At 48.3% G+C, this 24,887-nt stretch overlaps 2 protein-coding genes across 5 annotated transcripts; both read left to right on the top strand.

The window, feature by feature from the left end:
* Positions 1–1,913: 1,913 nt before the first annotated feature.
* Positions 1,914–12,579, top strand: LOC309658516 (elongation factor 1-alpha 1-like; the record flags this gene model as incomplete). Its single annotated transcript, XM_082457318.1, has 7 exons — positions 1,914–1,974; positions 2,301–2,433; positions 5,566–5,762; positions 5,857–6,056; positions 10,658–10,808; positions 10,879–11,114; positions 12,466–12,579. The coding sequence occupies 7 exons, from the start codon at positions 1,914–1,916 to the stop codon at positions 12,577–12,579; spliced, it is 1,092 nt and encodes a 363-aa protein (XP_082313444.1).
* A 3,225-nt stretch (positions 12,580–15,804) lies between these two features.
* RPL11 (ribosomal protein L11) lies at positions 15,805–20,088 on the top strand. Of its 4 annotated transcripts, XM_082433023.1 has the most exons (7): positions 16,271–16,365; positions 16,481–16,586; positions 16,715–16,865; positions 17,891–17,997; positions 18,303–18,434; positions 19,464–19,574; positions 20,007–20,088. In XM_082433023.1, exons 1-7 carry the CDS (start codon positions 16,286–16,288, stop codon positions 20,034–20,036), a joined length of 717 nt encoding a protein of 238 aa, XP_082289149.1. In that variant the 5' UTR covers positions 16,271–16,285; the 3' UTR covers positions 20,037–20,088. The 4 variants fall into 4 exon arrangements, with proteins under 4 accessions (XP_082289150.1, XP_082289151.1, XP_082289148.1 ...); XM_082433025.1 differs by lacking the exons at positions 16,271–16,365; positions 16,481–16,586 and adding an exon at positions 15,806–15,957; XM_082433022.1 differs by having other exon boundaries at positions 15,964–16,365; positions 19,464–20,088.
* The last annotated feature ends 4,799 nt before the right edge of the window (positions 20,089–24,887 follow it).

The raw sequence follows: 24,887 nt of genomic DNA, 5'->3' as shown, positions 1-24,887 counted from the left end.
GGCCCACGCACTGCGATGAAGAGTGGCCCCCGCTTGCCGCAACGAGAGAAAGCCCTCGCACAGAAACAAAGACCCAACACAGCCAAAAATAAATATAAAAATAAATTAATTAATTTAAAAAAAAATGGTCCACATCAAAAAAAAAAAAAAAACTTCCCCAGTTTTGCTGCTCCAGGAGACACTGCCGTGGGAAAGATCCCTGGTGTTCTCCTTACTTGCTGCAAGTGATAAATCCGTCTCCCGTTCCTTGGCTTTGTTGTGTCTTTTGGCTCAACATCCACCAAGAGGTGAACCCAGTTTTTGGGTAACACTAGGGCCTCACTTTACCTTTTATGAACTTATGGGAGTTAACAGCCAAAAATTTCTGTTCACATAAGAAGATGCAAAATAATTAGTAAACAGCAAAGCTTAGATGAAGTTGAAATTAACTACATCATCCAACCACCCACTCACACATCATTTCTCTATCACCACCTGTATCCAAGAGGAAAGACCAGAATTGGTCATGTCATGGGCAAAGGGTTTAGTAACAGCCCCGTCAGTGTCCCCAGCTCCCCATCGCCCTGGTTGTAAGAATATTTTTCTCTGTGGTTTGTGGTTAGAGCGCCCCCATGTGTTTCTACTTTGCCTTAAGTCTTTTAAAGCAGGGGTCCCCAACCCACCCCCCCGCCCCGGGCCACGGACCGGTACCAGTCCACGGCCCGTTAGGAACAGGGCTGCATAGCAGGAGGTGAGCGGCGGGCATCTGTGGTTCCCCATCGCTCGCATTACTGCCTGAACCCCCCACCCCCAGAGTCAGTGGAAAAATTGTCTTCCACGAAATCGGTCCCTGGTGCCAAAAAGGCTGGGGACCGCTGTTTTAAAGGACCTACTGTATTAGCATCCTCTGGATTTATAGTGGGGGGAGGGGTGCCGTATCTCCTAGAATCACCACAACACTGAGAGGTAGTTGGAAACCTGGGCTCAGAGGGGCTGGAGGACCGTAGGAGGAGAGTGGTAAAGCCAGGGTTCTAATCCAGTTAGGTCAGCCTGTTCTTTCTGCCACCTTTCCCTGCATCACACTGGTCTCCGGGCACAGAGCCTGGTCCTCAGGAACTGATGTGTGGATGGTTCCAAACGCTGGCATCGTGCTGGCCTCACACTCCAGTCCAGTAGCTCTGACCCTCAACCCTGGGGGCAGCCCTTCCCTCAGGGGAGACAGACCCCTCCAGCTCATCTTCCCCTCCAGGTCCCACCCTCGATATTCACTTAGTGAGCCACTCCCGGAGGCTGGGAGCCCAGAGATGAACAAGGCTGTGGCTGCAGTCACGTCCCTTCCTCCCTTCATTCCTTCAGACATTAATTCGCTGAGAGGCAGAGCTGGCCTCTGGCTAAGATGCTGGGGTCAGACAACTTGTGTTCCAACCCTAGTTCTGCTACCTTCTCACCGGTGGTCCTGCTCCTGAGCCGCAGCGTCCTCACTTTTCAGAGAGAGTTCGTAGCAGCATAAAGGGGATGGTGCGCACAGGGCTCCGGGGCAGGGCCTGGAAGGCGGTAGGCAGCGAATCTGCATTTATTCAACAAACGCAGGGTTTGCAATGGGTCGGGCTCTGCGCTGGCTGGAGACAGGAATGAATCCGTTCGCTTCTTGAGGCCCAGGACGACCCAGGAGGCAGATCTGTATAAGCTAGAGCTCCCACCCTTTCCCATACACACGCCTGAACGCCCAGGGACAGCAAGTACAGGACCTCCTCTGGACCCCAGGTTCCTGCCTTCACCTCCCATCCTCAGGCCTGCCTTTGACCCTTGGGCCATCTCTCAGTGCCCAGCCTGGCATTGGGAGTGGTGGGGAGAGGGTGTCGTTCATCATCTCAAAGCCCAGAGGTGCCTCCTTTTGGTGGGCAGCGGGCTCACGCCCCTCCCCACCTGAAAGCATGACAGCCCACCCCCCCGACAGCTGGGCCCTGGGTTTCTCCCACGTGGTCCAGAGGACCAGTGGGAGCCAATGGGGATGTGGGGATGCAAGGGGCAGGCCTGGGATGTGGGCTGTAAAAGGGGGTGGGGCCGGGCACCCGGTGGGTCGGCTCTAGATGCCAAGAAGCACCAGGGGCTCCTCCCGACTCAGGAGGTAGACACGACCCCCTTGGAGCCGGGGCAGAGACCACAGCAGCCTCCCCAGGTGCGAGGTGTTGGGGAGGCGCCCTTCCCTTTCCTTCCTGGCCAACTGTTTTCCTCTCCTGTCTCAACCTCTGCTGGCCCAGTCCCAGGGAAGGTGAGCTAGGGGCAGGGGCCCTGAGCACACCTGTCCTTCTCTCTCCCAGCAGCTCCCAGCAGCTCCCAGCATGGGCAAGAGATTAACATCGTGGTCATCGGCCACGTGGACTCGGGCAAGTCCACCACAAATGAGCGTCTTACCTACAAATACGGGGGTGTCAATAAGAGGACCATCGAAAGGTTTGAGAAGGAGGCCTCCGAGCTGAGGTTGCTCTGCCTGAGTGCCCCCCGCCCCCTTTCCAGCCTTGGTTTCCCTGGGAGGGAGCCCTTGTGCTGGGGGAGGGCACAGCCCGCTCCCGCTGAGCACCTGCTGGGCTGGTAGCTGCTTTTCTTCATCATTCCAGGCAGGTGGTGTGGCTGCCATTTTCCAGGTGAGGAAATGAGGCTCGGGAGGGTTAAACAGCCCGCCTGAAGGTGGCACCAAGGTTTAAATTCAAGTGTGCCCCACTGTATCTCAGGCGGTAAAGCTGCATCCCCATTTAAAAGGGGGGAAAGGATTCATTTGCCGTGCGCCTATTATGGACGTTGAGGCAGACCCTGGAGATACAACGGCGAACATAACAAGCCTTGTCCCCCGGAACTCTTGGTCACACACCATTGTGCCACACGACCAGCTCAGTAACCGCGTGGGTGCTGTAGGAGCCCAGGGCAGGGATAATGAACACGGCCTGGGAGGCCCTGAAGGCTTCCCAGAGGAAGGGACCCCCTCTGAGTCTTGAGGGAATGAGGAGGGTATCCATGGGCCACGAGGAGACCAGAACAGCAGGTCAGAGCACCTCAGGTGGAGTGCGGTTGATGAAAGGGGGACACGGGCCTCGACAGCCCTGCTAAGGAGTCTAGCCACTGTCCCTGCAGCCACTAAAGGACTGCAAGCACGGGAATGACGGGGTCAGACAAGTCTTTTAGGAAGAGCACACTGGGGGCAGCAAAGGGACAACAGACCAAAGGGCCCAACACTGGGGGCTGGGAAGCCAGTCAGCAGGTTGTTGCAGCTGAACAGGTGACCAAGAATGCTGGCCTGGCTCAGGCAGCAGCAGCGGCATGGAGAGTAATGGATGGAGTCCAGGGGCGTGGAGGTGGGGGATCCACAGAACTTAGGGGTTAGCTCTAGGTAAGGGGGTGAGGGAAGAAGAGGAATTCCTGGCTTGAGAAAGTGGATGGTTGGTGAATACCAGAGGCAGAGCTGGTCTGGGTCTGAAAGAGTCTGCCCGAGATGTGTGACACTTGAGGTGTCCACGGGGCAGCTGTATATTGACGTCTGGAGCTCGGGAGGGAAGCCCAGGTTGGAGACTAGACCACGGGAGTAAGCAGGGCACATGCTGTGGGAAAGGGTGAGGGACAGAGCCCTGGGATGGGTGGAGAAAGAGAAGCCCATGCAGGAGAATGAGAACGGAGGGCCAGGGAGGTGGGTGGAAAACCCTGGAGAAAGTTAAAGAAGCATGTCAGCAAGATGGGAGGGGTCTGAGAACCAGCTGCTGCACAGGTATAAATAAGGAGGATTGAAAAAAGACAGTAATTAACAGGGCATAAATTTGTGCCATCGGCTACATAGATCCCGTTTTCCTACTCTTGGCTTCCAGAGGTGTCGTCAGTTGCTGTGGAGCCACTTATGGGGCAGGGGCCAGTCAGGAAAGCTTTAGAACCCTGAGAAAAGACGGGCTGGCCCAGAGCCAGTATGGTGGAGCATAACCGAGAAGTTCCTGGAGAAACAAATGACCAGATGTGGTGGTTCTCGAATTTTCGGGTCTTAGAAACCCTTTATACTCTTACAGGGACCCCAAAGAGTTTTTATGTCAATTAGACATATCTACATTTACCATATTCAAAATTAAAACTGAGTTTTTAAAATATTTAATTCATTTAAAAATAACAGTATGGGGACTCTCCTGGTGGTGCAATGGTTAGGAATCCACCTGCCAGTGCAGGGGACACAGGTTTGAGCCCTGGTCCGGGAAGATCCCACATGCCACGGAGCAACGAAGCCCATGTGCCACAACTACTGAGCCTGTGCTCTGGAGCCTGCGAGCCACAACTACTGAGCCCGTGTGCCACAGCTACTGAAGCCCACGCACCTAGAGCCCATGCTCCGCAACAAGAGAAGCCATCGCAATGAGAAGCCTGCGCATCGCAACGAAGAGTAGCCCCCGCTCGCCGCAACTAGAGAAAGCCCGCACGCAGCAACGAAGACCCAGCGCAGCCAAAAATAATAAATAAATAAATCTATTTAAAAAATAAATAACAGTAATAAACCCCTTACATATTAAATAAATATCATAGTTTTGTGTTTGAAAAATAACTATTTTTCAAAACAAAAAAATCTTAAGAGTGGTTGCATTGTTTTACATTTTTTGCAGGTATCATTAATGTCTGGCTTAATGGCAGACAGCTGGATTCTCTTATCAGCTTCTGCATAAATCTGTTGCAATTTCATATCATGTAGTCTCTAAAAAACACAGCTAGAGGACCTGGAACCACTCTTCGAGAACTGCTTATCTAATATATATTCTAAACTGTGGGAGACTTTATACAAGTTCCTAAGTCAGGACACCTGGGTTCTAGTCCTATCTCCTAACAAACTAATTCATTTTCTTGAAGAATCTACCTGGTCTCTGGATGCTCCTGATCTCCACTCTGCCTTCAGGGCCTAGCACAGCACTTAGAACTGAAATGAACAAATGTTCAGGGTCTCCCAGCTGGCAAGAGGTAGAGTACAGCCTAGACCAACATGGTAACCTGTATATGCTACAGAATTTTTAGTAGCCTCATTTTCACCAGTGCTGAAAGAAATTCAACTTACCCAGGATCCCAGGGGTAATTCTCAGTCACAGCTACCATTTAACACAGGGTAATGGTTAAGAGCATGAACTTTAGCGTCAGATGCCTTGGGTTCAAATCCTGCCTCTGCTGCTTATTACCTGTGTGATCTTGAGCTAGTCAGTTCATTTCTCTATTACGTCATCTGTAAAATGGAGATAATAAAACTTCACTGAATCACTGTGAGAATTCAATGAGATAATCCATGTTAAGTACTAAAAACAGCACCAGGTACATGGTCAGCATTACTTACATGTTTGCTGCTGTTACTTCAAGGCTCACTGTGGCCCTGGGTCACTCTGACTCTAAAACTTGCTCTGAAAGAAAAACTTAATTGTACTAGTAATACATTCTATTATTTTAAAAATTCAAAGGCATCTCCATACACTGCCCTGTTACTGTCTCCTCTGACTCTCAGCTTACTTGGGAACTTTCTTCTTGGTCGGTAGGCAGCTTTGGAAGGCAGAGTGACCCTGGGGTTTTCCCTCCCACTCCTAGCCCAGATGGGCAAAGGCTCCTTCAAGTACACCTGGGTGCTGGACAAGCTGAAGGCAGAGGGGGAGCATGGCACACCACTGACATCTCCCTGTGGAAGTTCCAGACCAAGACACACTACATCACCAACATCAATGTCCCGGGTCACAGGGACTTCATCAAGAACATGATCATGGGCACCTCGCAGGCACCACCAGGGGGTGCTGTCTGCTCTGCCATGGGGGCCCTGCTATGAGGATGGGCAGTGGTTATTCTAGGACAGGTCTGAGTTGGACCTTCCTCTCTGTCCCTCAGGCCAGCTGGACTGCGCTGTGCTGACCGTGGCAAGTGGTGTAGGCGAGTCTGAGTCTGGCGTCGTCAAGAACAGGCAGACCCGTGATTATGCACAGCAGGCCTGTACACTGGGCGTGAGGCAGCTCATGGTGGCGGTCAACAAGGTGGACATCACAGAGCCTGCTTACCGTAGGGCGCGCTTCGAGGAAACCAGCAAGGAGGTGAAGGCCTCTCTCAAGAAGATGGGTTAAAACACTAAGGCTGTTGTCTTTGTGCCCATCTGAGGCGGGCTTGGGGACAACATGACAGAACCCAGCACAAAGGTGAGGGCGGATGGGGGCAGGGCCAATTACATGAGACTTTCCAACTCAAATCTTTGGGCTTTTCCTAGAATATAATACCTAGGATTTAGAGTGTGCTTCTAGGTCAGTCACCGTGAGTGATCTCCATCCCCGTGGGATACATGATTTGATTCCCATTTTACAGAGGAACAAACAGAGGTAACTCAAGACTACGTGACTAGTAAGCATAGAGCTGCACTGTCCAATATGGTGGCCACTGATTATATGTGGCTATTTAAATTATTAAATCAAGTAAATGCAGTTCCTTAGTTGCATTAGCTACACTTCAAGTACCCAACAACCATATGGGTTACCATATTGGACAGTGCAGTTATGAAACACTTCTGTCATTGCAGAAAGTTCTGTTGGGTAGTGCTAGCAGAGTGTAGAATTCTAGCCCACGCTCACTGCGTCTAAGCTATCCTACCTCTCAAGATGGGTTAGGCAGTTATGGGAGTAATATAAATGTCTAAGATATAGTCACTGTGCCCGTGGAGCCCAGAATCTAGTAGGGTTTAACATTCCTAGATGAGTGTCACCCTACTAAGGAAGTCTAGCTCTAGCATCAGACCTGGGTTCAAGCCCCATTTCCATCCCTTGCCCACAGTAAAGGGACGAGTGAGGTATTAATGCTCTGGGACTTAGGACTCACTTCACGGGGTTGTGGGAATTACCTGGGAGACTCCACATGGGCATCTGTTCACACAAACAGTTGGCGCTCAAGCGCTAACTGCTACTACTTATTGCATTTGCCTAAAGCCTACCTTTTCTATAACTGACTTGAGGATTCTTAAGCTTTTTGCTCCCCATGTACATAGCTATCTTTTTCTGACTATAAAAGTAATGTCTAACTTTTTACAAGGAGCATTTCATGCAGATATGAAGCATAAACTGCAATCCCATGGCTTAACAGATAACCTAGTTTTCATGTAGTTCTTTCTCGACGTTCACAGCTGGACTCAAACTAAACATAATATTCTATAACACTTCTAATTTTTAAAATTTCCTTGCCATTTAAACATGTTCAGGGACTTCCCTGGTGGTCCAGTGGTTAAGACTCCACGCTCCCAATGAGGGGGCCCAGGTTTGATCCCTGGTCAGGGAACTAGATCCCACATGCTGCAGCTAAGAGCCCCCATGCTGCAACTAAAAGATTCTGTATGACAGCTAAATGTCCCACGTGCCGCAACTAAAAAAGAGCCCGCATGCCGCAACTAAAGATGCTGCATGTCACAATGAAGATCCCACATGCCACAACTAAGACCCGGCACAACTAAATAAATAGATAAATATTTTAAACATGTTCAATAGTTAATGGGTGTGTTTTGTATTGAACCTCAAAATACAGTATTTTGTTTAGCCATATCCATTATTAAATGAAAATGGTGATTAATGATAGAAGTAATTACTATGTGACAGATACCAGACTAAGCACTTCACACATACAGAACCCCATGAAGAAGGCATTTTATTCCCACGTGAATTAAGAAAACTGAGACACAGTTAAGGAATAGCCCAAGGTCGTGAACTTCTAAGAATACTGTTTCTAATTTTATTTAAAATTGCCATAAGCATTTTGGTAAATAAATCTTTGCACATGTCCTCAATAACTTAATTAGTGTAATCCCTAATGAAACAAAGGGTAGGCATTATTTTGGAGTCTTCTGACATATCCTGCCCAATTGCCCTTGAGAAAGATTAGAACTGCCATTGGCAATGTGTTCCTTTGGACGGTATTTGAACTTTTGCACATAGGGCACTGTGCTTGGTGCTGAGGGTACCACAGTGAATAAGAAGCAGCTCTGCTCACAGCACTCAGTCTTTTGTGTGTGTGTGTGTGTGTGTGTGTGTGTGTCGGGGGTGGGGAATAATATCATGTATGATGACAAGTGCTGAGAAAAATCTAAAAGGTAAAGGGACAAGGTAAGAGTGCGTTAGTGGTAAAAGGGGACTCATCTAAAATGACAAATATCTGAAGCTTTTGATGCCTGTTTCCCCATGCCGACATTTTTGTTTGGTTTTTTGTTTTTTGTTTTTGGCTGCGTTGGGTCTTAGTTGCCGCGCGCGGGCTTTTCTCTAGTTGTGGTGAGTGGGGGCTACTCTTCGTTGCGGTGCGCGGGCTTCTCATTGCAGTGGCTTCTCTTGTTGCAGAGCACAGGCTCTAGGCGCACGGACTTCAGTAGTTGCAGCACGCGGGCTCTAGGCATGCGAGCTTCAGTAGTTGTGGCACGTGGGCTCAGTAGTTGTGGCTTGCAGGCTCCAGAGCGCAGGCTCAGCAGTTGTGTTGCGTGGGCTTAGTTGCTCCACAGCACGTGGGATCTTCCCGGACCAGGGATCAAACCTGTGTCCCCTGTATTGGCAGGCGGATTCTTAACTACTGTGCCACCAAAGAAGTCCCACCCACATCCTGAGTTTTGTTACACATTTCAGCTAGTAAGATAAGGGAGTTTCACGCTCACGTCCTTTCGAGCATTTATTAGGCACCTACCATGTTCTAGATGCTAAAAGAACAAAGCATGCAGCCAGTGGACTAGATGGTAGACTTGGAGTTTAGACTCAGCTCTCAAATACCTGTGACATTGAACTCCTCAGTTTCCCCAGCTTTAAGATGGAGATGATGCCAACCTCAAAGGCTGTGCAGGTCTGTGAGTTGGCACAGAGCTAAGTGAGTTGCCAAGTTCATCAAATTAATTGAAGAGCTCATCCTCATTGAGAGGCTGGTGTTTGATAAGGAGTTGGCCTCATTATCAACTCCTGGTTTAGCCATCTGCCAGTCATCGGTCCTTTGGCAACCTACTTCTGACCCTCAATTATCCCCTCTGGAAAAAGAAGGAATACTTTTATTTTTTTTACAAGTCTGAATTATTTATACAAAATTGCTTATTAAATTTTTTCAAAGCCTCCTACCTCTCCCCTCTCCCCCATCCTCTATAAGAGTTGCGTGTTAATAGAAATGGTAGCCTTCTTCCTTGGGCCACTGATTTTTGAGTCCATGAGGCGAGATGTGTTCTGTGTGGCTTCTGTACTGCATAGCTTTGCTTCTCTTCCGTGGAAGAAAGTTTCCTTGACTGGAGCCTTCTTCCCCATCCATCAAAACCTTCCCTGATGCCCCTTCCTCACCCTTTCACCCATGGCAGTTGTTGCCTCTTCCCCTTCTGAGAGTCTCACTAAGAACTGAGAGTTCACAGAGCTTGCTGTGAGTGCCCTCAGGGCCAGGGCACCTACCCCTCTCTACAGTGCTGTGGTAGGGGCCGGTGTTTCCTTTGATACAGGTGGGATACTGAAGTTTCAAAGCCTAGACATTTGCTCAAGGACCTACGGCTGAAAGGAGGAACTTCATCAGGATTCCAATTGTCTGCCTGACCTATAAGGTCCAAGTGCTGATCAGCTCTTGGTCAGCCCACCTGGCCCTTAATATCAACCACCTTGATTCTTTCTGTATGTCCTCTGTGCTGGATTTCCAGTTAACTGATAAATCTTTGAAGGCAAAGATGATGTCTCTGATGAGCTTTGGGTAGGGTTTTTAGAGGAGTAAATACAACGTCTGCTTAAAAGGCCTGCACATGGGCTTCCCTGGTGGCGCAGTGGTTGAGAATCTGCCTGCCAATGCAGGGAACACGGGTTCGAGCCCTGGTCTGGGAAGATCCCACATGCCGCGGAGCGACTAGGCCCGTGAGCCACAATTGCTGAGCCTGTGCGCCTGGAGCCTGTGCTCCGCAACGAGAGGCCGCGATAGTGAGAGGCCCGTGCACCACGATGAAGAGTGGCCCCCACTTGCCGCAACTAGAGAAAGCCCTCACACAGAAACGAAGACCCAACACGGCCATAAATAAATAAATAAAAATTAAAAAAAAAAAAAAAGGCCTGCACACAATGCACCGTCATACTGAAAGTCATCTTCCCAGAAGGTCTTTTACTCAATAATGTGCCATTGCTTATAAGTCCGCTTCCTTGGTCTTCGCATGTTGTAGCACATTCTTTAGGGTACTTCGGTTGGGAAGCATCTCAGTCTTCAGAAGGTATGAGTGTTAGAGTATCTGAGTCTTGTTTTCGTTCTTATTATTAATGTTTACTTAACTTTGTTGAACATTAACATGTCCTTTCTCTTCTCTGGACCTCAGTTTCCCCATCTGTATAATGAGCAGATGGAATGAGATGTAAGGGCTATTCAGATTCTAGGAATCTCTGCTTCCTAAAACGTATGGGCTCAACTCAGGGGCAATGCCTGTGAGATCTGGAGTAATTGCCACCATTTAGTGGGCACATAGTATGTACCAAGTATTGTGCTTGGTGGACTGTGTGGTCTTTTGTGTCTTTACACTGGTCTGCCAGTAGGCAGTGATATTGCCGTTTCACAGATGAGGAAGCCCAGGCTCAGAATGCTTAAAGAAATTCCTTGAGGTCCCATGTTAAGTGCTGGCTGGTACCTGGGACAGGCTTTCTCAGGGCTGAGTAAGGTGCACATTTGGTGGCTTTTCCAGATGCCCTGGTTCCGAAGCTGGAAAATTATCAGGAAGGAAGGGAACGTGGTAGGCACGACGCTACTAGAAGCGCTGGACTCCATCATGCCGCCTGCCTGCCCTACAGACAAGCCCCTGCGGCTGTCCCTGCAGGATGTCTACAAGACTGGGGGTGAGCACATGCTGGGTGGGGGTACTTGGGGTTGAGGGCCCACTAGGGTCTGGTTTCTCTGTCCCTCCAGGTATTGGCACCGTGCCCGTGGGCCAAGTAGAAACTGGCATCCTCAAGCCGGGCATGGTGGTGATCTTTGCCCCCTGCAACATCACCGCCGAGGTCAAGTCTGTGGAGATGCACTGCAAGGCCCTGGCTGAGTCCCTGCCTGGTGACAACATGGGCTTCAATGTGAAGAACGTGTCCTTAAAGGACATCAGGCAGGGCAACGTGGCAGGGGACAGCAAGAATGACCCGCCCTTAGGGGTGGGAGCTTCCTCTCCCAGGTGAGAAAGTCCACATATGGGTGTCCTCCTGAAGTGGCCATACCGTCCTGAGAACAGGATGGGTCACTGGGTCATTCAGGAAGTGGTCACTGAGCACAGGCTCCATGCTGGGCTCTTGTCAGCAGTGTAGGTACAGCCAGACAGTCTGGGTTAGTACCCTGACTCTGCAGTGTACTTGCTGTTTGCCCTTGAACGAGACGATGCATTTTGCTGATCTGGTTAGTTTCCAGTAACCATGATCTTGATGCCTTAAAGCAGTAGTTCTCAAACCAAATGCGTTAGAAATCACTGGGGAAGTGTTTCAAAAATTCATATTCCTAGAATTCTCCCTAGTGGTTCTGATTCAGTAGGTTTGTGTGGAAACTGGGAATCTGTATGCTTGGACCTCTCAGGTGTTTCCTTGGCCCAGAGTCAGAATATGAAGCCCTTTCTTTTTTCTTTCAATTTGGCCACGCCACATGCCATGTGGGATCTTAGCTCCCTCTACAAACCCACGCCCCCTGCAGTGGAAGCGCGAGTCTTTACCACTGGACTGCCAGGGAAGTCCCATGAAACCCTTTCTTAATGCAATGTCTAGCACATTCTTCTTCTTTTTTAAAATTAATTTATTTATTTAGTTTTGGCTGTGCTGGGTCTTTGTTGCTGCAAGCGGGCTTTCTCTAGTTGCGGCGAGCGGGGGCTACTCTTCATTGCGGTGCATGGGCTTCTCATTGCAGTGGCTCCTCTCGTTGTGGAGCATGGGCTCTAGGCGCTTGGGCTCAGTGGTTGTGGGGCACGGGCTTAGCTGCTCCGAGGCATGTGGGATCTTCCCGGACCATGGATCGAACCTGTGTCCCCTGCATCGGCAGGCGGATTCTTAACCACTGCGCCACCAGGGAAGTCCCTAGCACATTCTTCTTTGTGCATGTGGAGGCTAGGACTACCTTGCAGTGATCCTGGGATTACTAAATGAGGTGATGTATAAAACAGCTGACCTGGGGTCACCTAACAAATTAAGTAGCTATTATTATAATCCATTTTTCTAAAAGGTGGGGGGAAGTAGTACACATAATAATATCTATCACTCATAGACATCATTTATACCCAGCTCTGCCACTTCCTCGCTATGAAATTTTGGGTTACACAGCCTCCCTGCTGTGAACATTAAACTGAAATGAATGAGATTTGCTTTGCACGGAACTTGGTATACCCTATAAACATTCAAATATTCACTATGATTTAAATTGTGTCCAAGGTAGCTGACCCCTTAGCTGGTTAGAGCCACCTCCTCTGAAGGATGCTTGGCTAATACCCTCCTCATCCCCCGTTCCCCCCCCCCCGCTTCCCCCCAGTTCCAGGTGATCATCTTCAACCATCCTGGCAGCATTGCAGCTGGCTACTCACCAGTTCTGGACTGCCACAGCGCCCATCACCTGCAAGTCTGCAGAGCTGAGAGAGAAGCTTGACCGGCACTCGGGCAAGAAGCTGGAAGACAACCCTAAAGCCCTGAAGTCTGGGGAGGCAGCATCACCCAGACGATTCTGAGCAAGCCCATGTGCATGGAGAGCTGCCCTGAGGACCCGCCCTTTGGTAAGGCCCAACAGCAACTGGCTACCGGGGCTGCTCCCTCCTCCTCCCAGCTCCAGGGAGCCAGTTGGCCAATGTGTCACACCTGAGCCGGGAAGCAGAACCTGGTCAGAGGATCTGAGTGCCAGGTTAGAAGGGCCCAGAAAGGGAAAGCAGCTTGCCTAGTGTCACACGGGAAGGCAGGGGCCACTTGAGAGCCTTGCTAACTCAAAGTGTGGTCCGTGCACCAGCAGCATGGGAATCCCCTGGGAGTTGGTTAGAAATGCAGAATCTCAGGCTCCATCCCGACCTGCTGAATTCAAATCTTCATTTTAACAAGATCTCCAGGTAACCGAGGTGCACATCAAAGTCTGAGAAGCACTGACCTAGAGAAGGTGGACAGTAAAGAGAGTAGTGGGGACTTTTTTTCCTTCCACTACTCTCTGGTGCAGTGGGTTTCAAACCTAGTGGATTACCAGCACTACTGATGGAGCCTATTGAACCCAAAGGCTCAGATTCCCCAATCTTAGACTCCCCAGTTATCTTAGGCGTGACTGGGCTTGAAGCACAAGAACTTTCTGAACTCAATACACAGGGAATGGCACTTCCTACTCTGCGCTAGGCTCTGTGCTAAATGTCAGGCTGCCAGGGTCACCAAAGCCGTGGAGAAAAAAGCAGCTACTTGAGGCAGAGTCACCAAGGTGACCATAAAAGCCGCCAAGAAGTGAGTGGTGATGGCTACTCAGGCCCCTCCAGGCCAGGGGCAGCCCAGGCAGAGCCACACCTGGGGTAAGAGTGGCTCAAGAAGTCTTGGACTTGCTCTTCTCTTGCCTGGGCTGTCCTAAACCTGCCCCTGCTAACTGGGTTTTCTTTTTGCTGATGAGTTTCAGGCATGGGGATAAAGCACAAGTCATTTTGCCTCTGCTTCTACTGACCTGGATGTCTCAAGCAAGGAGGAAGCAGAAGGGTGCTGGGTCTCATTCTGCCCCCCTGCCTTCCTCCTGGGGGCCTGACTGGTGCAAGAACCACAGAGCTGGGGTCACAGGGAGGAAAAGGCATAAAGGGGGAAGCTGGGGGCAGCTTTTGGCCCTGGCTTAGTTCATCAGTTCCTAGAACAGGACTGGACTCTGGTGTTAGACCCCCTGACTTAAATAGTGTCTATAAACGTTACTGAACCTCTGTGTGCCTTGTGTGCCCATCTATAAAATGGGAAAACAATAGTATTTGCCTCCACAGGGATGTTGAAGTTTGAGTGAGTTGGTACCTACTGGGCACGGCATATCAGTGTCAATTAGCTATTCCTCATTACCACCTGTGGGTATTGCTGTCAAGCGACTCGGCTGGAGAAAAATTGTAGTGGGAGGGAATGAGATGGGAGTTCTTGAGGATAAGCTTTTATGTATCTTCCTAGGTACATGTTTCCCTGAAATTATTTTCTCTACTTTGATGATTTCAGACTTACAGAGAAGTTGCAAGAAGTCCCACGTATCCTTCATCCAGATTCTCCACATCTTAAATTTACCACATTTGCTTTATCCTTTTCCCTCTAAATATACATTTTTTTCTGAACCATTTGATAATAAACTGCAGATATGCTGCCCCTTTCCTCCAAATACCGAATGTGTATTTCTTTTTTCTTTTTTTTATAGCAAGTAGTTTGAAAGTTTACTGAGTTTTAAAAAATTATTATTATTTATTTGGTTGCACCAGGTCTTAGTCGTGGCTCGCCAGCTCCTTACTTGCGGCAGGCAGGCTCCTTAGTTGTGGCATGCGAACTCTTAGGTGCGGCATGCCTGTGGGATCTAGTTCCCTGACCAGGGATCGAACCTGGGCCCCCTGCATTGGGAGCATGGAGTCTTATCCACTGCGCCACCAGGGAAGTCCCTGGATGTATATTTCTTAAACCTAAGGACAGTCTCTTATGTAACCAAGCTCACATAATCAGGTCAAGCATTAAATTACCATGCATACCTTTCTGAAGTCTACAGATTTTGTCAGTGGGTCCAATAATGTGCTTTATAGAAACAGAAAATGCAGAATCATGTGTTACATCCAGCTGTCACATCTCTGGAGTTTTGGAGCAGCCCCTCGCTTGGCTCTGCCCATCCTAGGGGTCTGCCTGAGGCCCCTGCTCTGGACTAGTGCTGGGTGCTTGGTAGACAAGGCTCAGAGGATGGGCCTTTTCTCTTTGCTTTCCTCCATCAGAAATGTCCTCCCAGAAGTGTCCTTTCGTCCCTAAGGATGATACAAGGAGAACCTGGGGGCTTCTACCTCCCCCACGGGGATGAGAGAAGGAATTATGGCTGTAGAAGAAAGCCCCTTCACTCCTTTTCCACCAAAGCCCTGTATGTTCTCCTTTCTCCATTTGTCTCTGTCAAAGAAACCCCCTGACTCATGGCCAGCTTCTGTCTGGGGTGTGGATCCTGGCACAGCACCCCCTTGGGTCCTGCTGATGAGGATTTAGCACAAACCAGGGAGGCCTGTTACTGTCTGAGGTTGGAGTACTTGTCTGTCAGAGACTAATCCGTAAGCCATCTTTGTGCCTGCATGATGACCCTCTCTTGATTATGTACCATGTCTAACACTTTTTGGGGGGAGGGGGTTGCTTGAATATAGTGGGTTTACAATCATAATAATAACCCACTATATTATTATTGTTATTATTATTATTATTATTATTATTACCTCTAATTTTCACAACAACCTCGAGTGATATAAGTACCCATTTTAAAGCTGAGGGAAACTGAGGCTGAAGGAGATATAATTAGTAACCTGCCCAAGATCTCATAGCTACTGAGCTAGCCAAGACAGGACCACATCTGCCTGTCTTCACAGCTCAGGACTCTTAAGCCAACACTCTGTTCTAACTACTATTTAAATATTTAAATGCCATTTGTTTACACTGTTACAGAGTAAAACTGTTACTTCATAATTTGCATAACTGACAGTGTATTCTGGCAGTCTCAACACGCAAGAACCACCCGTACCTGAGGCTGTGGGAGGGAACAGCGTCCCTGGGGACCGGAAATTCAAGGAAATGCCAGTTCAGGGAGCTTTAAAAACCGGCTTTTGGAAAAGCCCAAGCCCCAGTGGTCAGTCAGCGTCGCCTGCAGTTGACATCTGTGTCCACGAGGGGGAAGCCGACTCTACGCGGCTCCGGACGCGTCTCTCTTCCTCTCCCTCATCTCGCTGGTTAGCCTGGGAAAAGGGCCCGCCTCCTGGCCCATAAGGCCCTGGCTCAGAAGTCTCACTTTCTCTTCCTGTTTCCCGTCATGGCGGTGAGTAACCGAGGCCTGGGTTTGCTTCCCTTCATCCGCTTCCATCCACGGCCGGCGGAGCCTGCGGGGGTTACCTCGCCCGCAGCCCGAGGAGAACGGAGCCCGCAATGCCGGCCGTGCCGAAACTGGCAGAGCCATAGGAGCCGAGGGCGCGGAGCTGGACCCAGTCACCTTCCTCCCATCCTCCCAGGAGCAGGCTCGGGGCAGCCGCGGGAGGCCCAGAAGCACAGCCCGCAGGCTGCAGCGAGGGCCAGTGGAGCGATCGGAGGGGTGTCTGGGACGCGGGGTTCGGACCTGTTGCTGGGCCTCGGGTCTTGAAACTTGCCCGATGCTGGGGAGCCTCAGCCGGTTCCTCCTCGGGGCAGAGGCCAGGCTTCGGCCGCAGCCACTGTACGGCTTCCGAATGGGGTCGGGGAGCTGCCCAGCCACGTGCTGTTTACTCACCCCTCACCGGCCGTGTAACGGGGCGCCCTCCGTCACCTTACACTTTGAGCCCCTTGGGGTTCACCCTCATTGTCTGTAGCTTTTCCACTCGGTACCTGTCCTGTTTCTGTTCACCCGTTCCGTGCGTGGGGGAAGGAGAAACAAGACCCCGAGATGTCTTCCTCGGTGCCTCCCACACAAACATGGTGATAATTCTTGAACGTTTAGGGCTTTCGGGACTATTTGGGATGAGCGGAAATGCGCTGTGTATAAATATTAGGCTGGCAGCTCTGGCGGGGTTGTGTGTGTTGACGGCTGCGCTTCCCTGTTGCAGCAGGATCAAGGGGAGAAGGAGAACCCCATGCGGGAACTTCGCATCCGCAAGCTCTGCCTCAACATCTGCGTGGGGGAGAGTGGAGACAGGCTGACCCGGGCAGCCAAGGTGCTGGAGCAGCTCACAGGCCAGACCCCTGTGTTCTCCAAAGGTGAGTCGTGGCCGGCAGGGAGAGGGCTGGCGGCTGGAGATGTCCGGATGTTTCTAACCTCGCCTGCTGTCAAGCCTGTTTTGTACCCATTTTGAAGGTGACAGTTGATATCTCTTTAAAGCATTGCCTTCCTGAGCTTCCCAGGAAGTATCTCCCTTCCAACATAGGAGTGGTATTGGAATACCAGATTTCGTATGAGCCGAGATTAAGCTAAGACTAGCCCAAGTAGAGATTTTTGCAAGTAACGAGAGTATGAGGTAGCGTGGAAATGTTGGGAATGCAGAAAATGGTATTTGGCTTGATTAGCAGTTAGGGTTACATAGGCTACAATTAGAACAGGGCCGTGTCCCTAGACTAATCTAGTTCACATCCTGGCTCCATCACTTGCTAGTCTGTGACTTCGGCTTCTCTGGGCCTCAGCTTCCTTATTTGCATGCAGCGGATGGTAGTATTTGCATTACAAGATCGCGGGGGACAGAATACGTTATATGAAATGCCTTCTGCATACCAAGCACAGCGTAGGCATTACTGTTGTTACGTTTTTTGTTTTTAGAGATTCATTGCTTTGGGATAATGGAATATGGCAAGTCCTTGGAGTCTCAGCCTGCCTCTTACTACCAACTGATCTTGTGCAAGTTAACCTTTCACGGCTTCTGTAAAATGGGGATACAATAAGGTTTTAGCAAATATTAGCTATTATTAATAAACATTATTAGTAGAATGCATGGTCATTTTCCTTTAGCTTATACTGGTTGTGAACTTGCCCTTCCTGAGACTTTGACATTATGGCTCTGAGGTCTTAATTGCTCGAGTATGGCTGAGTGACTTGAAGCTGGAAAATCTGTTTCTGTGTTAGAATTGAATCTGATTAACTGATACAAGTTGACACTGATTAGAACACCACCACTTTAGAATGTGGATGGATACTTAATGTCTCTTTGGAGTCATAGAGATGATTTTCTGGGGAAGAGGGGAGTGCAGTGGGAGTATGACAACAGCTGACTCCTTGTTACCCCTCCCTGCAGCTAGATACACCGTCAGATCCTTTGGCATCAGAAGAAATGAAAAAATTGCTGTCCATTGCACAGTCCGTGGGGCCAAGGCAGAAGAAATCCTGGAGAAAGGTCTGAAGGTGAGGCTGATCCCTCCGTGGGATAATACTGAAGAGCACCAAGTTAGCACACAGTTACCGGGGTAGTAGTTACACTTAATGTTCCGTTTTCTGACTTTTGAACTTCTAAAGGGTTTTTCCCTTCCCTTCGAAAGTTAGTAGCTACATGAAATCCATAGCTGTGATTTGGTGCAGTGGGAAGATCAGATTTTGTTCCTGGCCAAATTACATTGAATTGTGTTTTGGGGGTCCTGAGTGTTGCAGGCTGAGCTAGTTATTGGGGGGTTGAGTTGACAGGGAGTGATTGCTGCGTTTTTTTTCCTCAGGTGCGAGAGTATGAGTTAAGAAAAAATAACTTCTCAGATACTGGAAACTTTGGCTTTGGGATCCAAGAACACATCGATCTGGGGATCAAATATGACCCAAGCATTGGTATCTACGGCCTGGACTTCTATGTGGTATGAATACTTAATTTTTTCTCCTCCTGGTCTGTGAGAGCGGAATCTGTTCCTCCTTTATTTCCTATGTGCTAGCTTGATGGTGACATGTTGGGTTGGGGCTTTGAGTGTCGTCTGTCTTCTCTCCCTTGGGAAGATACACCTCGTTTGTGGCAGGTGTGGGGATACAGCACTGTGAACTAGATGGGCAAGATCCGTGACGTTTCCGGTCTAGGATCTAGCAAGCACTGATGTTGCCCAAAGGTGGGCGAAGGAAACAGTTCCATCCAGCCACTGAATTGAAGATTTGAGAGAGGGTATTGGGGTTGCATTTGGCGTTTGGGTTGGCTGCACTGAGGCTGCTCTTTCCCTGCTTCTTCCCTTAGACTCTGGGAATGGGGTGGCTTCCCTCCAGAGGACATGGAAGCAGGTTTGACGAGGGGGCCGTTTGCTCAGGATGGGGTTTTTAATGTAGACGTGACCATCTGTGTCACTGTAATGTTTTGGTCCAACCATCAAAGTAAATAAGTGGCGAAACGCTGAAGTCCTGACTAGTATGAACCTGAAGGATGGCAGCGCTCCCGTCGCTAGATTTGAACATCAGACAGATGCTAGTGAGAGCTGGGTGCTCACGGGGGATGACAGACCTTTAAGAAGCACTTTTGAGCTGAAGCAGAGGAGAGAAATAGTTACTTCTTTGTGCTTCTTGAAATTTTAAGATTTCTACAATGCACATGTTGAAGTAAAATTCATTTGCTATTTATTAAAATAAAAGTGCTTTGAGGTGTGGGGGCAGCGGTGAATCCTTAGCTACCATTGGAAGTTAGGTAGGGGAGCGGGGAGGAGCTGCAAGTGCAGCCTCCAGAGCAGACCTGTAGTGTATAGGAAGGCGATGTGTCATCCAGGATGCAGGTCCCATCAGACACTGAGATCACGGGTCTCTTGGGCCACCAGGTAACTCTTGAAGCTCAGTCGATCCAGTGTGTGAGTCTTGTCCGTCTGCTCTTGACTCTGAGCTGGCTAGGTGACTGTTGGTTATTCCTGGGACAGGTGCTGGGTAGGCCAGGTTTCAGCATCGCAGACAAGAAGCGCAGGACAGGCTGCATTGGGGCCAAACACAGAATCAGCAAAGAGGAGGCCATGCGCTGGTTCCAGCAGAAGGTAAAGCTTGATCTGTCTAAGGTGAAGTGGTGGAATGTGGTGTTGGTGAATGGAGTTGGGATACGGGGATGCAAAGTCTAGCACCCTTTGGTGGGTAGCTCTTTTAAAGGTGGAACACTTGGGCAACTTGGAAAATGGGCTTCCAGGGTTGGTGGTTTAAAAGAACACCCAGAACCAGGCTTTCTCCCCAGCCCCATGAATGCAGATAGCTGGAAGGGGAGGAATACGGCTTTAATAGGAGCCCCTTTTCTCAGGGTATAGTGCAGTTGAGCATAGTGTAGCAATTGTTAAAGATGGCCAGCTTCCTGTTTAGGGATATGGGGTTCAAAGCCGAAGTTCACGTACCTGATTTGAATTCTTGAACGTTAGCCATTGCTGCAATCTTCACTGTTAACCGCCTGTTCTGAAAAAATAAAATCTGTTCTCTTTCAGTATGATGGGATCATCCTTCCTGGCAAATAAATTCCCGTTTCTATCCAAAAGGCTAATAAAAAGTTTTCAGTGAAATGTACAATTACTGTTGTGTGTTCTGTGAAAGGAGCCTGGCCATATTCAAGTCCTTGGACCTCAAGCCACTTAAAGCTTCGATGGGAGTAGCTGGTAACAACCCTGTCATCCCCGATTGGATGCCAGTGTTTCCTGGCAGATCCAAACCTGAGAGCTTCGCAGCACTGTCTGTGCTCACCACACCCTTGTTGACAGGCTGTGGTGCGGTGACCCTGTGGAAACTGACTGTAGAGGGGAGGGAATGGTTGGGGCTGGGTTTGAATTTAGAGCCTTGGTTAAAGTGGGGTGCAGGGCTCCCCTCTGTTCAGCGATTCTGCTCTTCACTAGAGGTTTTACCAGCAATGATGTCTGAAGGGATCAGAGGCTTTGGTGTGGTGCTTGGGGTTAAATATTGGACTGAGTTTTCCTTTAAAATGAGAATCTAGAGTTGATGAGACTATAAGTAGAGAAAGGGGGTGGTCTTTGAGACACATTGCATGGATTTGATTCCTCACCCTGCATTTTATTAGCTGTGTATAAATCTGCCTCAGCTTCCCCGTATGTATCGTGAAGGCAATAATGGTTATATCCCTCAGGGTTAAACGGTTTAATACTTGTAGAATGCTTAAACCTGTACCAGGCACATAGTGCTCAAAAGGGATTAATTTTGTGTTATCATCTGTGAGAAATGTTACTCTTATCCAGTTTGCTCCCCCTTTGGTGTGAAAGTGGAACGTGTCTTGCCTATACTTTACCAGGTCACTGAAGCAGTGACATTCAGAAGCCACCATTTCTCTACTGGACACAATACTTGGCCAGTGGTTCATAGTTTGAATTTTGAGCACAAGTTAACTCAATAATTTACTCACTTGTGACTAATGAGTTCAGTTGTCCCTGGGCCACCTTTTCATTGCTGTTAAATGGTTCTCTAATTTAATAGCTGCCTTCGTAGGTATTTTTAAACCTTGAAGTTATTTGGTATGCCCAACTTTTTATGAAGATACTACTTATTTTGTCTTCCTGATAAAGTCTTAGGCATCAGATCCAGATGCTTAAAGGGGAGAATCATGAAATGTGTTAGCATAAACTTTTTGTTTCACTTGAAACATCAGTGTGCATTCACTTCTCAGTCTTTTACTGTGGGCCACCACTTTGTAAATGGAGTAAAGACTTGTGAAGGAGCCCAGTTCTTGTGATTCAGCTTCTCTTTTATAGGCGGGGGCACCTCATTGTTTAACATCTGTAATTACACTAACAACTACAACTGGAATAAACATCTTTGAGAACAAAGTAACTCTTGGTGAATATATTAGCTAACTAGACTGGGTGCTAGCTGCTGTGGGAAGTCAGTATATTTTCCAGGGGTGGGAGTGTATGTATGCTAGCTTCATCTAAAAGCATTGCAGGAAAATGAAATGTAGAAAGTGAAAGTCCTTCTAATAGTATTGCCGTCCTTGTGCTCTTTACTGTTAGCCATTTGCCGTGTAGCTGTGTTTTTAAGTTTGTGGTACTATTTAGTTTTAACAGTGTAAACCTGCCCACCCTCCATTTGGTCCTGCTGTATTGTGTACTCAGTTGAGTTCACTTCCCATTTAAAAATTAAACTGCCCGGGCTTCTGGCCCAGAGGAAAAAAGGCCCTACGGAGTTTGGAGAGTAGCTGGATTTTACTCCTAGTTCTAGCAGTGGTATTTTAGGTGAGTGATGAGACATTTGGGAACTGGAACAGGTGAGGATGCTTCCTTAACCAGTTTAGAGCGGCAGTGCCAGGAAAGCTTACCCGCTCTCTGATTAGAAGCTTGGCTTCCAGACAAATGTCACACAGGGTCTGAAGCATTGATGTTTGGGTTGAGCTTGCTTGGGTCACTTGGGGGGTTGCTAGAACTCCTATAGGCCCCACCTCAGACCCGAATTCCGTTAACAAGATCTGTAGGTGATATGTATGCATACTAAAGAGTAGAAGCGCTGACCGCATCCTAAGGTCAAAACGGAGAGAGGGAAAGCATAACAGGGAGACTTCTTGAATAAGTTTAGTTTTATGAAGTTCCTGCTGTGTGGTTTTTCTCATTTCCTCAGCTGCCACCCATGAAAACTTAGGTAGATGTTAGGTGACTCTGCACCCACGCTACATGTGGTTGTCTTCAGAACAAGGTAGTGTCCCTGGCGGGCATCTGTCTGTATCCCAGTTTCAGGCCCGGGAACACTAGATGCTGCTTGGCTGAATGAATGTTGTAGTCCTGCAACTACCCTTTGGGGCAGAGTTCTCAAACGGGTAGTGTTGCCCCTCCCCGTCCTGGGGTATTTGGATATTTGTGGGGGTGGGCTTTTGGTTATCACAGTAACTAGGGCTGCTGTTGGCTACTGGAGGTCAAGGATACTGAACATTCCGCCATTCGGGATGATCACAAATGTGTGAAGTGCTATGGGGGTAGGTACAGGGTGGTTACTGATGACTTTAGCTACATGATGGGGGGAGCCAGCTATGCAAACGCTAGGAGGTCCCAGTCTGGTTGAGAAACAGCAGGGAGACCACGACCAGAGGGAGCGAGGGCTGGGGAGAACAGTCAGGTCAGGCCTGTCATTGGAGGCTCCAGCTGTTTTGGCAAGACAGACTTTAGGAAGGGGAACTAGGGCAGAAAGGGAGGGACCACGTGGGCTGTTGTTCCAGGGTGCTGGCATGTCATGTCATCCACATCGGATAGCTGAACGGACAGGAGAGATCAAAATCCAGCCAGGGAAGTGTAGTCACAGGAAATCGTGTACGTGCATATGTTACTGTTTTGAGATGTTAGGTAGAAAATGTGCCAGATAACTTCAGTCAGAAATTATTGCATGAGAATCACAAGACTAAAGACAGGTTCTCTATTGGAAATGCTAATTCACAAACATGGCTAATGTTACCTTCCGGCCTTTTTTTTTAAAAAAAAAACAAATTGAGAGGAAACTATAGCTATAATCTGTGCTTTTTTCCCCCTCTTAACATAAAGTGTTTTCATGTCATTACAGTGGCTTCATAACATGCCATCCTTTAGATGTATAGGCCATATACTACCTTAATCTATGCAGCCAGCACCAAATGTCAGGAATGTCAGTTCCGTAGAACTGCCCCAGTAGAAGCACTGTTGTCCTGTTTTCTTGGCCCTCTGTCCAGGGAGTGTGTGTAAGGTTCTTGTATCTTAAAGCTGTTGGATGGTGTTATATAATTTCTGCTCTGCTTCTGCCAGCATCGTGACCATAGGCAAGTAACAGCAAACTTCAGCCTCTCTGGCCCTCTACAGCAAAGCCTATTGGGTTTTGTGCTTTTGCCTCTTCCTCCAGCTTAACCACCCGCTAGTCCCAACCTGTTAAACTCCATGTGTACACTGAGGCGCTCTAGCCGACTGCTGAGTAAAGACAATGAGTAGGCTGCCAGAGGGGCCTGAGTCTTACAGCCTTAAGGCCCAGGCCGTCTAGGTGAGTGGTGAGGTCAGGGCCCAGAAACCACCCACAAATAGTTTAAACTGCCTGCCACTGGGAACCTAGCTGGTGTCTGGGGGTACAGTACCACTTTAAGAGCAGCTTGTTACGGAAACCAAGGTTGTGGTTGTCAGAGGGCAATCCAGCCTGAGGTACCCGGGGGCACCAGGAAGACTGAACTTGACTGTTCAAGGTACAGGTGCAGGAAAGCTTAGGAAACAAATGCAGATGGTTTGTGTTTTTACGTATCTGAACAAAAATAATGTGTGATTGTACCAATTAAGGACGTTGTGTAACATGATTTAGGATTATATTTATCACTATTGGTTTAATTTGTTTTGTAATAAATATATCAACAGTTACCTGGAATCTGAAAGTAGCTTTAAAGGGAAAGGCATTCGACAACCTAAGCAAAAGTGATGTTCTAGACTCCGCCGGTTACCCTGCTGAACACATTGCTTTGATAACATGACTTTTAACCCTTTTAATACTGTGGTGACTGCCTCTGGAAATGTTTTCCTATAGTGTATTTCTATTTTTTGCTTTTAAAGATTGGTTCTGCTTCCTGTATTGTTTTCTATGTGTACAATTTCTTATGGATCTATATGTAAAAAACGGGGTATAATTCTATGAGGAAATGAAATATGGTTTATACCATCTCTATTTTCAAAATTCCAAATTTCTTATTGTACTGCAAAATAACTGAAAACAACCAGTTAATTAAAAAGCACCTGTTGAAAAAAAAAAAAAAACACTGCTTCTGCGTAATCATTACACGGTATATCACAGTGGGTAAGAGCACAGAATTTGGAATTTAAGCATCTCAAATCCCTTGCAGGCCCCTGACAGATAGTGTAGGCTTGTTTTCTATGAAAGGTCCCACTAGCTGCCACTTCACCCGTTTTCCAACTCTAATTTTAGGAAATAGCTGTGCAATAGTTGTTACTCTGAGGGTGGTGGTCCAGGCAAACACCTGGGGGGCAGGGGTATGCTTTCCCAGATGTTGGTTGGGATTCTTTCCTGACATGCATATTATCTCATTTAGTTTTCATAACTATGAGGTGTTACGATGATGAGGACATAGAGACCGGCTGTCTTTTTGTACAGTTTTATATAGCTCTTGTTGTAATAAGGTTAAACCTTTTTATAGCTTCTGTTGTAATAAGGTTAAACCACACATCTGCCCCTTGAAATATACTTCCATTAAATTTTCCTTGAAATTAGGTTGACAGGCCCACAAAATGCTAGCCTACATTCTCCAAGTCCCCAAGAGGGCTGACAATCATAGAAATGGAGTTGGTCTTTACTTTTCAAAGACTGGGTCTACAGGGACAAACACCCAAGTAACTGCTGAGTTATAATTAAAGGAAGAA

This window comes from Balaenoptera physalus (assembly GCF_965194825.1).
Source record: "Balaenoptera physalus genome assembly, chromosome: 1".
NCBI classification, from domain to species: domain Eukaryota; kingdom Metazoa; phylum Chordata; class Mammalia; order Artiodactyla; family Balaenopteridae; genus Balaenoptera; species Balaenoptera physalus.
The sequence above is the reverse complement of the archived record's forward strand: the minus strand, read 5'-3'. Positions and strand labels throughout refer to the sequence as shown.

Coding starts and splice junctions, on each gene's coding strand:
- RPL11 (XM_082433022.1), top strand. CDS start 16,286: ATGCTGGGGAGCCTCAGCCGGTTCCTCCTCGGGGCAGAGGCCAGGCTT. Junction 16,587..16,714: donor GTGCCTCCCACACAAACATG/GTGATAATTCTT, acceptor TCCCTGTTGCAG/CAGGATCAAGGGGAGAAGGA. Junction 17,998..18,302: donor TCCTGGAGAAAGGTCTGAAG/GTGAGGCTGATC, acceptor TTTTTTCCTCAG/GTGCGAGAGTATGAGTTAAG.